General features: G+C 41.1%; 1 protein-coding gene across 5 annotated transcripts in view; it reads left to right on the forward strand.

Annotated features, from left to right (window-relative positions):
• LOC125465721 (phospholipid-transporting ATPase IC-like) overlaps positions 1–16,289 on the forward strand; it is a 118,532-nt gene that overhangs the window by 58,618 nt on the left and 43,625 nt on the right. For all 5 annotated transcript variants that reach the window (XM_048559479.2, XM_048559480.2, XM_048559481.2 and 2 more), the window contains 7 exons: positions 1,583–1,671; positions 3,292–3,485; positions 5,543–5,751; positions 7,316–7,347; positions 8,511–8,667; positions 14,077–14,265; positions 15,730–15,842. In XM_048559479.2, the coding sequence (XP_048415436.1) occupies positions 1,583–1,671; positions 3,292–3,485; positions 5,543–5,751; positions 7,316–7,347; positions 8,511–8,667; positions 14,077–14,265; positions 15,730–15,842 (983 nt within the window). The remainder of the gene's footprint in view (positions 1–1,582; positions 1,672–3,291; positions 3,486–5,542; positions 5,752–7,315; positions 7,348–8,510; positions 8,668–14,076; positions 14,266–15,729; positions 15,843–16,289) is intronic.

Below are 16,289 nucleotides of genomic sequence, written 5' to 3' on the forward strand. Positions count from 1 at the left end.
TATGTTGCTGAACAAAGAGATCATGAATGCACATTCATAGTTCCTTGAGATTGGAGTCATAGATAGACTGGGAAGTGAAGAAAGCATTTGGCACACTTGCCTTCATTGATCAGTGCATCGAGTATAGGAGTTGGGATGTCATGTTACAGCCGTACAGGATATTAGTGAGGCCAGTTATAGAATACTGCATGCAGTTCTGGTCTCCTTTCTGTAGCAAGGATGTTGTTAAACTTTAGAGAGTGCAGAAAAGATTTAACAAAGAAGTTGCTGGGACTGGAGGGTTTGAGTTATATGTAGAAGATGAATAGGGTGGGGCTTTTTCCCTGGAGCACTGGAGGCTGAGAGGTGACCTTTAAAGAAAATTATAAAATAGGGAGGAGTGTAGATAGAGTTAATGGTAATTGTCTTTTTCCGAGGATAGGGGATTTCAAGATGAGGGGAGCACATTTTTAAGTTCTGAGGAGAGAGATTTTAAAAAAGACATGCAGTGAAGTTTTTGCACAGAGGATGGTTTGCATGTGAAATGAACTTGCTGAGTAAGTGGTGGATGTGGGTACAAGCACAACGTTTAAAAGTCATTTGGATAAGTAGATGAAAAAGAAAGGTTTGGAGGAATATGGGTCAGGAGCAGGCAGGTGGGACTAGTTTAGCATGGGATTATGTTCGGTTTGGACTGAAGGGTCTGTTTCTGTGTTGTATGACACTGAGGGGAATGGATCTTTTTTCCTATGGTGGAGAAGTCCAAAACTAGACGGTATAGGTTAAAAGTAAGAGGGGAAAGATTTAAAAAGGACCTGAGGGGTAACTTTGTCATGCAGAGGGTGGTGCATGTATGGAATGAGCTGCCAGAGGAAGTTGTGGTGGCTGTTATCATTACAACATTTAAAAGGCATCTGGATGGGTATATGAATAGAAAGAGTTTAGAAGGAAATGGTCAAATGCTGACAAACAGGACTAGGTCAGATTGGGATGCCTGGTTGGTGCAGACAAATTGAACTGAAGGGTCTGCTTCTGTATGATTGTTTCATAATACATCACAAGAGTTCAAATGACTTGGAGCTCACGTTTCTGAGGTCACGATGATTTAGCACCAGTCTGGGAGTAACTTGCCCGATTCCCACTTTGACTTAAAACACACACCCTTGGTTATCAGGGCAGTGCTAAGATTTTGTAACATGGAAATGCATGACCTTTCAGATGATGCCATTACAATAAAAAAGAAATCAGATTCTGTCCATGTGAATACATTAGTTGAGCCAGATAGACACAGGAGCATGAGTACAAGTTAGGAAAGCAGAACACTACACGTGTGTAAAAATACTTATTACAGCTGACCTCTGGATTAAGTGCTGGCACATTCACAAAGTGTATATTTGCTGTATGAGAAATTCCTGTATGTAATTTTCTCTACTTACATGATGAGAATTGCTAATATTACCAGTCATCAGGATCTCCTGGGTCTTACATAGCTTTTTGGAAACAAATAGCTTGTTTACACTGTTTCCCAAAGCCAAAATTATTTATTGCTGATAACTCCGAATGGACACATTTTAACTTATTACATTTTCCATTTGATTTTTAGGGGTGGATACAAAAATAATGAAGAACAGTGGGAGATATGTCTTGAAGAAAACCAGAGTAGAGCGCCTCATGAATCGTGTGGTCCTTCTTGTATGTTTTATTACTTCCCACATGTTCTATTTTAGAATTATGAAAATTTACATTCAATAAGAGGCTATTTTACTCATCATGTCTCAGTCAATCTTTTGCTGAAATGAAGCTCACTGCCTTGCTGTCTCTCCCATTTCTTCTTCTGCCCATTTTTATCAGCTACTTTACTTTAGAAAGCTGAACTGGTTCCGAACTTGCCTACCACTGTCCATGGCAAATCTTATTGCGCTCTAGCAACTGTCTGCAGAGAGAAGATTCATGATTTCCTCAATATCTCATCGGCAATTTAAATTAGTAGTGCCTTTATCATTGGTTCTCTTATCAAAATCCTTATTTGCTCTATCAAATTCTTTTGTTATTTAAAATATAAGAACCACTGTTAAATATCCCTTTACCCTCTTCTCCACTCTGATCTTTTAGATCAATCATTAGAAATCTCCTCTTTTCCCTTGGTGTTGCTTTGATAAATCTTATGTTTTATTATTTAGAAGATCTTGATTAAATTACCCTTCTGCCAGCTAACCTTAAGGAATACAAGCTAAAGATATGAAAACATTTCATACAACTTAACACTTTAAACTTGCTATTGTGGTAAATTTGCACTGAACCTTCACACCGTCATCCTCCCACAGCCAGTATACCAAGTTCCACTGCTCCGGAGTTGTGTGACAACATCTCTGAACAGGTTGATTAGAAAGTATCTACCCTTCCTGAGGTTTGTCCCAAAAGTGGACAATATGTAGGGTCAGAGCAACTAAAGCTCTGTACAAACTTCCTCAACTTGTTGCAAACCTCCTCATTTATAAAGTTCAACAGTCCATTAATTTTTTTGACATTTTGCACCTCTCCACCAGGTTTTGGTGATTTGCGTACATGAATATTTGTTTCTCCGTACTTCCTAACATCTCACTGTTAAGAAAATATTCAGTTGGATAAACTCACAGTTGCCCACAATGGTTTCCATTTATCCTTTTGCTCCCTGCTACACAATGTACTATGCTTTCTATCATCATGTCATCTGCACATAATGTTAATAATTCTCTTTTCAAGTCATCAGGAAGGTCGGTGAAAATTTGAGGCTTCAGACAGTCCCTTGGGATCAACACTGGTTATCTCCCACCAAATACAGAACACTCCCTTCATCCTGACTATCTGTTCCCGAACCTAAATTACTAATCCATGTATAAAGTGCAGCCCCAGTTTTTTTTATCCCAGTTTCTTAAGAGCTCAGCAATGTAATAAACATTTTTAAAATAGGATTTGACTTAAGGTAAAGGAATTGTATATTTGGGGAAAAGTTCACAAATAGAAATGTTGTCCGTGCAGCATTTCATAATACTGTACATATAATTAAAGTTCAACTTGTGTTATTCTTGCCTTGCATTACAAATAAAACTAATTACCCCACTTTTTAAAGAAAGTGCACCATTGTGTAGGAAGTGTTTAACAATGTCTTGTGGGCAACGAAGGTGCTTCCTAAAGACATAAATTTCTTATTAATGTTTGACTTCTGTAAGCACTGATTGTCAACTCTGGGCTGTGGGATCAAAGGTGACTTTAGTAATACTTATAAAGTGGAATGCAACTGACTAAGTAATTACACACTTGATATTTTTTCAGGTCCTCTTGATTCTTGCTGTTTTATCGTTCTGCCTCGCAGTTGGAGGTGCCATCTGGAATGAGAAATTTGGAAAGAAAGCTCCGTATCTCAACATTGATTCCAAACATTTCAGTCCTGGATATCAAGGCTTCCTGTCCTTTTGGGGCTACGTTATTATTTTAAACTCAATATTGCCAATGTCACTTTATGTTATGTAAGCAAGTCATTCTCTGTCTGCAAAGCTATATACAAACTCACACACTCTTTGTAACGTGCAGCTGTTTAGAATCTTCTCCCTGGAGGTTTATAATGCAATGAGAAAACTCTTCATAAGTTGCAGGTGGAGGCGAAGGTTCAGAGGTATTACTGTTGGACTATTAATCCCGAGATCCACTTCTGGGGACTTGGGTTCAAATTGAATTTGAATTCATTCAAAGTCTGAAATTAAGATAACCATGAAACGATTGTCGGGAAAGAAACCATCAGGTTTAGTAATGTCCAGTAATCATCTCCCACCTTCCATCAGGGAGGGAAACTGCCGTCCTTATCTGGTCTCGCCTACGTGTGATTCCAGACCCACAACAATAAGGATGACTTGCATAAGGCGCGTGCATTTAAGTTGGGGGGGGGGGGGGGAGTTCAAAGCAGACGTGAGGGGCATGTTTTTCCAGGAGTCTGGAACGCACTGCCAGGGTGGTGGTAGAGAAAGATATGATGAGGGCATTTAAGAGACTTTTAGATAAGCACATGAATATGCAAAGAATGGAGGGGTATGGCCCAAGGGCAAGCAGAAGGGATGTTTCATTTGGCGTTATGTTTGGTACAACCTCATGGGCTGAAGGGCCCATTCCTGTGCTGTACAGTTCCATGTTCTATGTTCCATGACTCCTAACTTCCCTCTGGGTAATTAGGAATGGCCAATAAATGTTGGCCTACCCGGTGACACCCATTTCATGTGAACGAATTTAAAAAATCAAAAATTCCACTGATTTCTTCATAACTGAGAAAGCAAAAGAAAGAGAATAGTTATAATATTTTGGAGAACAATAGAATTTTTTAATGATTTCTAGGCTTTGTTAGTAATGCAATCTGAACTGAAAAAGATTTGGAAGAGATAATAACTGTATTAATAATGCGTGGAAGCATATACTTTAAAACATAATCCTGGACTAGTCCTGATATGGACTGAATGCTCTGACCTGAAATAGTAAGAGGTTTGGTGTATGTTAAGGCTCTGAAACATGAATATATCAATACTGCTCTTCTTGAAATGCAGAGTCTCTTCTTTTGATAAGTTAAACATTCATGTTTTTCTTTTATCAAAAATTGTTCTCCTTGCCACTGATGTTACAGTTATTGCATAACGTAGTGGAACTGAAGGGGTTTATCTTCTTGTTCTAATTATTGGTTCCACCCATTTGACTGATGTCACGCACAGCCTATCTATCTGTACCAGCTGTCCAGCAACCTAGTAAATATGTCCGACCTGATGAGTTATACCTATTGCTATCTTGTAATCTACAAACATCCTCTACGTCCTCTTTGCATATGTATTGGGGGCTACACTCTACAACTATTTATTAGATAGGCCCAAGAAAACAAATAATGTCAATTTCAAACAACCCTTACTTGCCTACTAGTGGCAAATACCAACATGTGCTGGCAGTGGTCGTCTGGGAAAATACTACAACTGCCACGAAAGCCAAAAATTGAGTCAAGCGCATTGATTTAGAATGAGTCAAATTTCCGGAGAGAAGAAACTGGGGCAGTGCATTGTTGTGTGCTAATTATATTGAGGGTCAGTAGGGGGAGCTGTTTTACTGCCATTGGAAGTAAAGAGGATGATTAAGTTTACGCTGTCCTCTAGCGACGGGACTGTGAAGCGTACTTAGGTTGTATGATTAAGGAAGTTCTAAAATGATCATGCTTCCCTTGAAGTACAATAGTTCTCATACCAGTACAATCACGAGAGTTTCTGATGTTGTAAGAATTGCTTTGCTCACTGTACACCAATAATGATTGAATCTATAAATAAATGTTGCTGCGTTGCAGACATAATTTAATGGATCTCTTCTAGAAAAAAAATGTAATTCTTAATCACTCCACATTGCAGTTTAGTGTTAAACGTGCCATTGTTCTTGCCTCTCAGCGTTTGTGTAATGCAGTGGCTTAATAGAGCTGATTTAACCAACTGCAACTCTGACTCTGTTCACATATCACTGCATAGAGCTGTTGTTTGGAGTGAATAATTGTAGCAATTTTGTATTTCAGTTTTGAACTTCTTCATGTGGTCCAGAGCTTTTTCATCAATTGGGATCTAAAGATGTACTGCGCTGAGAGAGACAGTCCTGCCAATGTAAGAACAACTACTCTGAATGAAGAGCTTGGCCAAATAAAGTACATTTTTTCAGATAAAACTGGAACTCTAACCCAAAACGTCATGACCTTTAAGAAATGCAGCATCGGTGGACGGATATATGGTAATTCTTGTATTGCTAATGTTCAGGAATAAGAAACAGTTTATACACCATTAGTTGTCAATAATATCCTCTCCAAGGGAAATATTTGCAAGTCTAAGAAGAAAGATTTAGGCAAACTCTTTCCAAAGAGTTTTAACTGCAAAAAGCACTTGTGTGATGACTTGCAGTTCCATTTTAGTTTTATTTGTGAAATTGCTCAAATTTATATGGATTAGGGATGCACAACCTTCCCAACCTTCACAGAAATTTGTGTGCAAGTCTTCCCTGAAAATTAGTTGCAGGAATAAATTCATGCCCCCCCATTGCAATGGGACATTTCATGGGCAATGTCTTGTATGTCCATGGTGCATCCCAAAGCTGACGCTGAATTACTTCTGAGGCTCAGCCATAATGATATAACCAACATGCAGCTAATGAGTGAACTGCAAAATCTTACAAACTTCAGGTTAGGCAATCATTTAGTCAATCTGTTAAAACAGGTGCCCTGACCGAAAACCCAGGTGTCTATTGGGCTGGATTCTCCCACTTTCTCCAGGCAACAAGTGTTGGCCCAGACAGAGAGTCACATCCAATGAATGCATTAATTAAAGGGCCAGAGATTTCCATGCATTATGCTATTCTGAGGTCTTGTAGTGCAGTGGGTAGTGCCCCTGCTCTGAGTAGAAGCTCTGGGTTCAAGTCCCTTTCCAGGACTTGATGCTCAAGGAAGGTGGGATTATAATGAGGCCATAAAGGTTGAGTACCAATCTGCAGTTCCTTTCAACGATGTTCCTTTAGCCAATGATGTACAGTAACAGCTGGAGATATCCCTCGTCAGCCTTGTTATGGGAAATAATTGACACCTTTACTATTATTGTCATCTAGTTGGGGTTCTATTGTGGGATGTGGGCATCACTGTTATTTGTTATCTACTTCTAATTGCCCTTGAACTGAGTAGCTTGCATGACATTTCACAGGGTGGAATAATGTATAAAACAGAACAGGTAAAGATGGCAGAGATAACACAGTGTAGAGCTGGAGGAACACAGCAAGCCAGGCAGAATTAGAGGAGCAAGAAAGTTGATGTTTTGGGTCAGGTCCCTTCTTCAGAACAGATTTCCACCCTAAAGGATATTAATGAACCATGTGTTCTCCTGTCAATCAATGATGCTTGTCATGGTGGCTATTTCTCAGGCAATCTTCCAATTCCAGATCTAGGCAGGTGCCATGGTGGGGTTTGAAGCACTGTCCCTTGATTTGCCTGGGCCTTTAGATTTCTAGCTTAGTGACAATGCCTCTACATGACCATATTCCCTTAAGTGTTGATCTGCATATTGCCCCACAATGTGGACACCCTAGTTGGCTTGATGGCGAGTAAGTATCAGGTTGTTGGCAACCACATGGAGACCAATCCCTGCCCTGGCTGGAGTGCTTTCAGAACTTGCCTCGTTGCCCTCACCATGCTGGAGGTTCTGGTGCAGTGGCTGAGGGATATCTTTGCAGAAGATTGTGGATTGTAGAGTAAATTATCAATAAACAATACTCCATACTTTACAAGATAAAATTTGAATTCTTTCACTTGCAGGCAATCAATTTGATGGTGTCAAAAATGCAAAGGTAAGTGCTTAATACTCAAAATAATTTGGTAGAAGTCAGTTTTTTGATTTTGGCAGTCCTTGGTTTTTGAACTTCACTTCAAATCTCCTACTCACTAAGAACAGGTCCCTGAGTAGAAGTGATCACAGGAAGATAGAGAGGTCTCCCTTCCATCAGAATCCCTACTGTGTGGATACCATACGGCCCATTGAATTTACACTGCATCCCCCCAACCCCGAAGAGCATCCCACCCTACCCATCCAGCCCTGCAGTTCCTGTGGCTAATCCAGGACTGTGGGAGGAAACCAGAGCACCAATATGAAGCCCACACAGACACTGGGAGAACATGCAAACTCCACACAGGCAGTTGTGTGAGGTTGGAATCAAACCCAGGTCCCTGGCGCTGTGAGGCAGCAGTGCTAACCACTGAGCCACCGTGTAAATCTTCTTATCATAAAACTCTAACTGGGCTGCTCCATGATGAGCATCAATGCCTCAAAACCTGTCATCGCGGATCAGAACAAATTAAAATGCAAAGGGAAAAATGGGCTGCTCCTGTTCTAGTGTTCCTATAACTAAATTAGATTAAATGTACTCCCATCTTCTGAACAAATATTTTATCAGAAGTTGAAAGTGGAATCATCAGTGTGTCATGTGTGGGCTTCCTGAAGACAAGCCTTTGGTTCCTTGTCAGCTGATGGTTCATCCTGGGCTGTTTCCTTGGCAATTGTTGTCAGTCCTGGTTTGGCACTGCCTTGCACTGTCAGTGGCAGGGGAACAAGATAGATCCTAGGGCTGCCTGTGCTGGAGCAGAAATTGAATCTGTACAGTTGTGGTTATTCTAATGTCTTTTAGGGAAGGAAACTGCCATCCTTACCTGGTCTGGCCTACATGTGACTCCAGACCCACAGCAATGTGGTTGACTCTTAACTGTCCTCTGGGCAATTAGGGATGGGCAATAAATGTTGCCTAGCCATGAATGAATTCAAGAAAAATGATAAAATAAAAAAATATTCTGAATGATGCGCTAGCCACCCAGATAAGTGTCCAGCCCTGAATGTGACATGTAAAGTATTTCGGTTCTGATTCAGCATTTTTGTGCTTCAACCAATATTAAATTCCTTGTTCACTGATTGTTGTGCAACTCTTACTTCTCATTGAGAAAGTCCCTGGGTTATTTTCAGGTAGTTGATTTTAGCTGGAACGCATTTGCTGATGAAAAGCTGAAGTTTTATGACTGCTCACTGTTGGAACGGATTCATTCAGGAGACGACCCAGGAGTTCATGAATTCTTTAAATTATTGGCAGTTTGTCACACAGTGATGGTGGAGGCTAAAGATGGTGAGTTTGAACTGTTTCTGTTTCCTGGTTGTTGGATTATTGTGATTATTGTGGCCTGTAGTGAGAGACGCAGGCAGAATATTTCTTATAGTAAATAGGCAGTTTCTATTGTGTCTAAACTAATTCTTTATACCCAGCAAGGACTGCAAGACTGCACTAAGTATTAAATATCATAAGAACATTGGAAATAGGAGCAGGAGTAGGCTATTCAGCCCCTCGAGCCTGTGTCGCCATTTCGTAAGATCATGGCTGATCCGCCCCCGGCCTGAACTCCTCTTTGCCTGCATAGCCCTGAACTCTCCAATATTTCAAATGTTTAGAATTAGAATTAAGTTTTATTGTCACATGTACTCGAGTGCAGAAGTGCAGGAATACAGTGAAAAGTGTACAAAGTCACCATTCTCAGCCATCTTAGGTACAAAATCTTAAGTACAAATTAGAAAAATAAAGAAATATAGTTAAAAGTTCAACATTGCAATCATCTTACAGCCATGAACCTGCAGCCGCTCCTCACTGCATTTTCCCCGAAGGGTCACACACTCCCCACTAGGGTGCACTCTTCCCCCACACTGGGCCTGCATCCCCCCACTAGGGCACACTCTTCCCTCACCCTGGGCTGAGTCCTTTACCACCCTGGGCTGACTACCATCCAGACTTGCCAGCCGCTTCATTGGCAAAAAACATTCTACTTCCTCATTGCATATGAAAATTAACAGAAATGTAAATATAAAATTGATAGACTTCTGAAAGTAGTGCAGGATTCAAGTTAATTTAACTGTCAAAAATTATTGCACTCAAAGTCCAGATGATCATTGGGGCTATTTTATGTTTTGGATTGGGATTTCATGTTTCAGTGATCTTGCCTCCACAACTCTCTTGGCTAGAGGATTCCAGACATTCAGAGCTCTCTGATTGTCCCCTCAATCTATAACTACATTCCCTAGTATGAGATTCCCCTGCTAGTGTAAACATCCTCTCAATATCTAGCCTGTCAAGCCATCTCTGAATTTGTACGTTTATATTGGTGAGGTTCTGAACATAATGAACTGAAGAGCAATTTGATAGCAATTTTACAGTTTAGAAAAAGGAATCCCGAAACTGCTTTTCATGGCACTTGCATTGCTTAAAGCTTAAAACTTTGTGAAAAGCCATTGTTCATGTTTTAAATCAAATAGAATAAGGAAGGTATTTCAGATACACAAGTCATTGATTGCTGGAATCTTGTGGTCACAGTGTGTACACAGTTGGGGGGTTGGGGGTGGAGAGCTTCCTCAGTGAAACTGACAGCCTGGAAAGGCTTTGATCAGTGAAACTGAAGCTGTGCATTCCTTGCCATCAAGGACCTGCTACTGGACCTCCGAGTAATGTTGAGAGTCGTGGGGAACAGTAATCTCAGGTCAGCTGTCCTGGACGTGTTGCTACTGTTTTCTGATTAAGTCTTTTGTTGGGTAAGGCTCCGCATCTAGCCCTCACAATTCCACTTCCAAATACTCATCAGTGTGATCCCACACTGTTTCATATGGACAGGTGGTTAAGAGAGAACAGAAAAGCCACTATTTCAAGTGTGGCCGCTACTGTATCTGGGAGATAATTGAATCAGTGTGCATGCATACAAACACATTGGGTGGAATATTCCTGGGCGAGGGGAGGCAGGTTTTCATGTTTGCAAGACTTCAATCCCCTGAAACTAATGTCAAATTGAGGCTCCAATGTCATCCTGCCCTTTGGTTTCTGTGGACAATACTAAAAACATACAGGGAAACCACTCACTTTGGATCTGTTGGGTAAGCTATGACGACAACCATAAAGCCATTTAAGAACCACTGAAGGCTCATTTCTGGAATTTCCCAGATCGATGAACTCTTTGCAACCTAGTGAGTTTTGAGAGGATTTGTAGCTCAGGTTGAGTTTCTGGATGTGAGTTTGCTCGCTGAGCTGGAAGGTTCGTTTTCAGATGTTGCATCACCATTCTAGGTAACATCGTAAGTGAGCCTCAGGTGAAGTGCTGGTGTTATGTCCCACTTTCTGTAAAAACTGGGACATAACACCAGCGCTTCACCAGAGGCTCACTGATGATGTTACCTAGAATGGTGACGCAACATCTGAAAACGAACCTTCCAGCTCAGCGAGCAAACTTACATCTTTCCAACCTGTTAGAAACTCTCTACGTGCTGGTCACAGTGTGTACACTGTTGGGGGGGTGGGGGTGGAGAGCTTCCTCAGTGAAACTGACAGCCTGGAAAGGCTTTGATCAGTGAAACTGAAGTTCTGCATTCCTTGCCATCAAGGACCTGCTACTGGACCTCCGAGTAATGTTGAGAGTCGTGGGGAACAGTAATCTCAGGTCAGCTGTCCTTCATGTGGTTGCTGTCGTCTCAGAAATCGAAGAGTTGGTCAGCCCTTGTGGCTCTTTTTAATTAAAAGTCCTCCCTTCAATGTAATGAATATGTCAGCCTACCTGGTCCAGTTGGCTGGGTTATCCAGAGGTGGATGGCTCCCAGGACTCTCGGAGGTGGATAGCTAATGCTAGGTTTCATTTAAAGAGGCAGAAATTCAGTGCTAGTAAATTATTTCTCTAACCAGCAAATGGCTCTGCAGTTCTAATAGCTAAGTCTAGAAAATCCAACAATCTGTGCTTATTTTAATAAAAGGCTTCAACTTAGTATGTGATTATTTGTATTTTAAACAGCAAAATTTACAACAGTTTGTAACAGCAGTGATATAGCATTAGTTAGCATGATACAGAAGCTTTACAGTCCAGGCAAAGGACTTGGGAGATGTAGGGCTGATATGAAGTTAAGTAGGCAGTTCCCATTATAAAACCTGAAATTTATAAGATTCTTAGCGGGCTTGACAAGGTAGATATGGAGAGGTTGTTTCATTTTGTGGGAAAGTCTGGGACCGGAGGGCATAAGCTCAGAGTAAGAGTCACCTATATATGACAGGGTTGAGATAGATTTATTTTCTCTCCAAGGGTGATGAATCTATGGAATTCTTTCCCACAGCGGTCTATTGAGGCTGAATCATTAAACACATTCAAGTCTGAGGCAGGTAGAGTTCCAAACATTAAGGAAATCAAGGGTTAAGGCAGGAAAGTGGAATTGAGGATTAGCAGATCTGCCATGATCTCAGTGAATGGTAGGGGCACTCAATGGGCTGAATGTCCTAATTCTGCTGCTCTGCCCTATGGCTTTATAAAGGTGGATGTGAGAACTAATCAAGGACAAAGTAAATATAAAAGTATCAAATAATAATCAGAGATGGGTCTTTTTGAATAGTCAGTGAACGTGAATGTGAATGCTTAAAATTTGGTAAATATTTCCGTTGTCTCTGTCAAAGTTCATTGCCACAGAGTGCAGTGGAGGCTGGGACGTTGGATGCCTTCAAGGCAGAGATCGACAAATTCTTGATTTCAGAAGGAATCAAGGGCTATGGGGAGAGTGCAGGGAAGTGGAGTTGAAATGCCCATCAGCCATGATTTAAATGGTGGAGTGGACTTGATGGGCCGAATGGCCTTACTTCCACTCCTATGTCTTACGGTCTTACGGTCTTAAAAGAAGTTGTGGTTCACAGGTCATTTTTGTAGGCAACTTACACTTCCATGGTGGATGCATGAGCCCCTTTGGCAATTTTTCCAGAGATAAATCAACACAATGCCATTTCACCCACTTCAGAGTCACAGCACCAAATGGTGCTTCTCACAGCAGATGCCGCAGAAACATTCCCGAAGATCTAATAAGTTAACCCTTTTTAAATGAAAATCCAAACTGAAGACAACTAAGGTTAACAAGACTGAGAAGGGATAAGTCCTTTGGAAGACAGAAGAAGTGAAAATGATACAACTGATGGCGATGAGAAAAGACATGGAGGGTGGAATTTAACTTTGGAGGCAAAAAGGCATTTATTCAGGTGGGAAATGGTGGGTGGGAGCCCCATTGCCTTGGGATGTCTGCCCCATTAAGTTTGAAGTGGGAAGGCTGTTGGAGGACCTTCCCTCTTAATGGCCTCTTCCTGCAGCCGCTAGTATTGATTCAACAGCACTGGTAAGTGGAGGGAGGGAGTGGTTAGAATCACTGCGAGTAAGTGAGGGGTGGGAGAGGGCAGGGAGTGGGAGGGGTAGTAGGGGCTCCGGGAATGAGGCAGAAGAGTAGGTGGGGATGTTGTCATCCAGGGCGCTCGGGAAGCAAACCTTATTGGGTTTGTTTGCAGGATTCCCGGAGAAGTCATCATCCAAAGGTGTTCGCTTGTGACTGAGGGATTTACAGCTGAGACTCACATTCCTCCACCTCCCTACACTGAAACAACACACTGGAATGGTGCAAACCTGTCATTGATCTGATTTTGGGTAGGTAGGGTTGGGTTGTAACCTTGGATAATTTCCTAGATTTATGCCTTATTTGATCTACAAGGTGACCCCTTAGTCTGGGCCCTTGGGGTAAGGTAGGAAATAGCCGTCTTCATCAATCCTTAACAGACCACCAAAATCAAAGAGATGCAGTTACTTAATGGATATGTGGCCTCAAGTGAGGCAAAATCCTTTTTCAAAAACTGTATCAGGTTATCCCAATGGTTAAATTGCCTTTAAAATGCTCAGTTAAATTTAGAGGCAGGAATGAGCGTCCATGGGAAAACAGCAATGGAGTATTTGAATAATGCTGGACTACAGACGTTGCCAGTTAAAATGGGCGTGAGGAAGGATTACACTCTCAGGAAAGGAGTGCACATTGCTGCTGGGTCAGAGTGCATTACTCATAGACATTACGCATTTGTAGCATGGTCTGGAATGTCCATATTTTGCACCAGGAGAACCAGACCCACCACATCAGTTCAACCATTTGTTCAAATTAGTCATAACTAAATGACCAAAGTTTGGCTCAAGAAATAACTTTAAAGAGTACCTTAAAGGAGGAAAGAGAGTTGTAGTAGGACATCACAGGGCTTAGACAACTGCTTTTCATCAATATATAAATGATTTGGATGTGAATATAGGCTGACTGACTCTGTGTCATGACTTATTTTGCATTTATCGTGTTTGAGTCTCCCTCAGGCCAACCTAAGAATAAGACATAGAAAACAATGGATTCACTATCACGGCATTCCTACTTTTATTTCTTTAAAAACGATGTGTCCAGTAGCAGGAATTTGGCAGTGACTTTGTGCAATGGGATCACTGGACAATTTCAGATTTCTGTTTCAGTTGAGATCTCTCTCTTCCAACCTACAGAAGCCAATCGTGCTAGATGCAATTAACTATGTGACTCAAGAACAGTCTGTTCCAGCCTGGTGCACCATTACTGAAGTCGGTCTGCTGCGTTCACTGGGAACTCCGAAGACTAATTTCACAGAATTTCCTAATCTTTTCCAGGCTGTATTTGGACATTGAGCTTTTCTTATTTTCCTGTCTTCAAGGTCAGCTTACTTACCAAGCTGCTTCTCCCGATGAAGAAGCACTCGTTACTGCGGCAAGAAACTTTGGCTATGTGTTCCTATCACGCACACAGGACACAATAACTGTTAGTGAGCTGGGAGTTCAGAGGACGTACACAGTGCTAGCAATATTGGACTTCAGCAGCTGCCGTAAGAGGATGTCTGTTATCTGTAAGTAAACAAAGAAAACAGTTAAATACCTTTCCACTTTTAGAGTCATAGACCTTTTTATGCAAATGAAGCATATTGAATCCATGTGGCCTCTCTGTGGAGCGATCCAGTCAGCTGCATTCCCTCCGCTCTATCCCTGTAGCTCTTTATGTTTAGTCCCCTCGATTGTGCATTTAATTACCTTTGGAGACCATTAATTATTTCTGCTTTCATCACCCTATAGGAAACTGGTTCCACTGCATTACAACTCTCTGTGTTATGTCGAAGACTTGTTTCTTTTCTGTAACTTGTATCATACTTTTTCTCAACCTATTACTCAACTTCTTGACTATTTTTTTGTTCCTTTTCTTTGCCAAGCACCCAGGAAGATGGGTAAAGGCCGAATCGTGTTCCCATCCAATCCCACCTGGAGTACTGTGCTTCCTTTCCAGAACATGCAGTCTGATTACTCATCACATTTAAAAGAGCTTTTGGGTGAAACACTATAGCCTAGTGGCATTACTGGATAACTCAGCACAGACACAGTGCGAACTTTTATACTTGCATGGTTCTTGCTCAGTGGCTTGTTAATCCATTTTTTAAAGAATTGAGAGTCAACTGTACATTGCAATTCTGAAGTTGCACAGACACAAGTGGCAGTTTTCCTTCCCCAAAGTATTTTATTGAGGTAGTAGATGTTTTACAGCAGTTCATTGGCTTTCATTGACATTTTCTGGTACAAATAAATCACCAGACTATTTGAGCTAAAACTTAATTGACACTAAACCAGGTTTACAAGCATGAAACCATTACCCAGTGTTCAACTTGGTGTGTGGTGCCTATATTCTGAGCCAGGAATGCAGTGTCATTGACATTTGAAAAGGATGGATTATCAATATCCGAAGACAATGTCAGAAAGTTTTGCACATGCATTGATGAGGCCTACATTTGTTTCAGGAGCTCTTTCCTAAATTGGACTACTCTGGATTGAGCCATAATGTGCTCTAAGATTCAAGACCTACCTAAACATAAGGACAGAAAGTATAACTTCAAAGTGAGGCTGAACTGTAGCTGCCACCTTATCCCATTACTATCTATAGCACATACTGGGCATCAAAGGTGAAATGTTTCTTGGCTTATAGAATTGTTTCCTCTAAGGACAATGGTACCACATGGAAATGAACCATCCTCCCTCTGTATGAGGTCAGCGTTTTAGTTTTATTTTTCTTACTGTCTGCAGTTCTCCTGGGCTCTACTGGAACCAGAAAATTGAAAACAATTTAACTACAAAATCAAGCTCTGACTTTGTTGAGCTCATTTTATTTTTGGAAAGCATCATGCTTTGTGATGCGTTCTTGATAAAGTGCCAGATTACCTCTGCTGTCGGTGGCTGTGAGCCCAGTCTCAGTTGATCTATGTTGCGAATTCTTTGAAGTTGTAAATGTTCATGTGCCTGGATTCACTCAGAACACTTTTATTCTGCAGTGGAAGACTCTGAGGGAAAGATTAGACTGTATTCCAAAGGAGCAGATGCGGTGATATATCAAAGGCTTTGTCCAAACTGTCCCCACAAGGAGAGCACTCAAACGGCACTTGATGTAAGACTACACATTTCTTTTTCCCATATTCAAACTGTCTGAATCTTGAGGACTGTGGATGCAGTCAACCTATTTAGCAGTCTTTGTTTTTTAGAATCCCTGAGAAGGAGAAATTGTCACTTTCTAATTTTCACAGCCCTTGGTCTTGTAAATGTTACATTTATGAAATTATTCAGCTTCCATGTGTTCTACAGGGAATTGTAGATCCCACAGGTTGAGAAATGACAATCTGCATTGAACTGATAAGTTGATTTGATATTTTCTGGTGCACGGTTTACTAGGAGTTATTGGAGAATGACAGTGCCCAAAAGCAGGAAAGCACACGTCTTTGGAATATTTATATAGAGCAATAATGCAGCACTGCCAGCTTAAAGTGAACTTTTGCCAGCACCTTTTTGAGATGCAATCATTGTCTTGTTGCTCAGACCTTTTGAGTATAGGAATTGG

Source organism: Stegostoma tigrinum, chromosome 30 (assembly GCF_030684315.1).
Source record: "Stegostoma tigrinum isolate sSteTig4 chromosome 30, sSteTig4.hap1, whole genome shotgun sequence".
Lineage (NCBI taxonomy): Eukaryota > Metazoa > Chordata > Chondrichthyes > Orectolobiformes > Stegostomatidae > Stegostoma > Stegostoma tigrinum.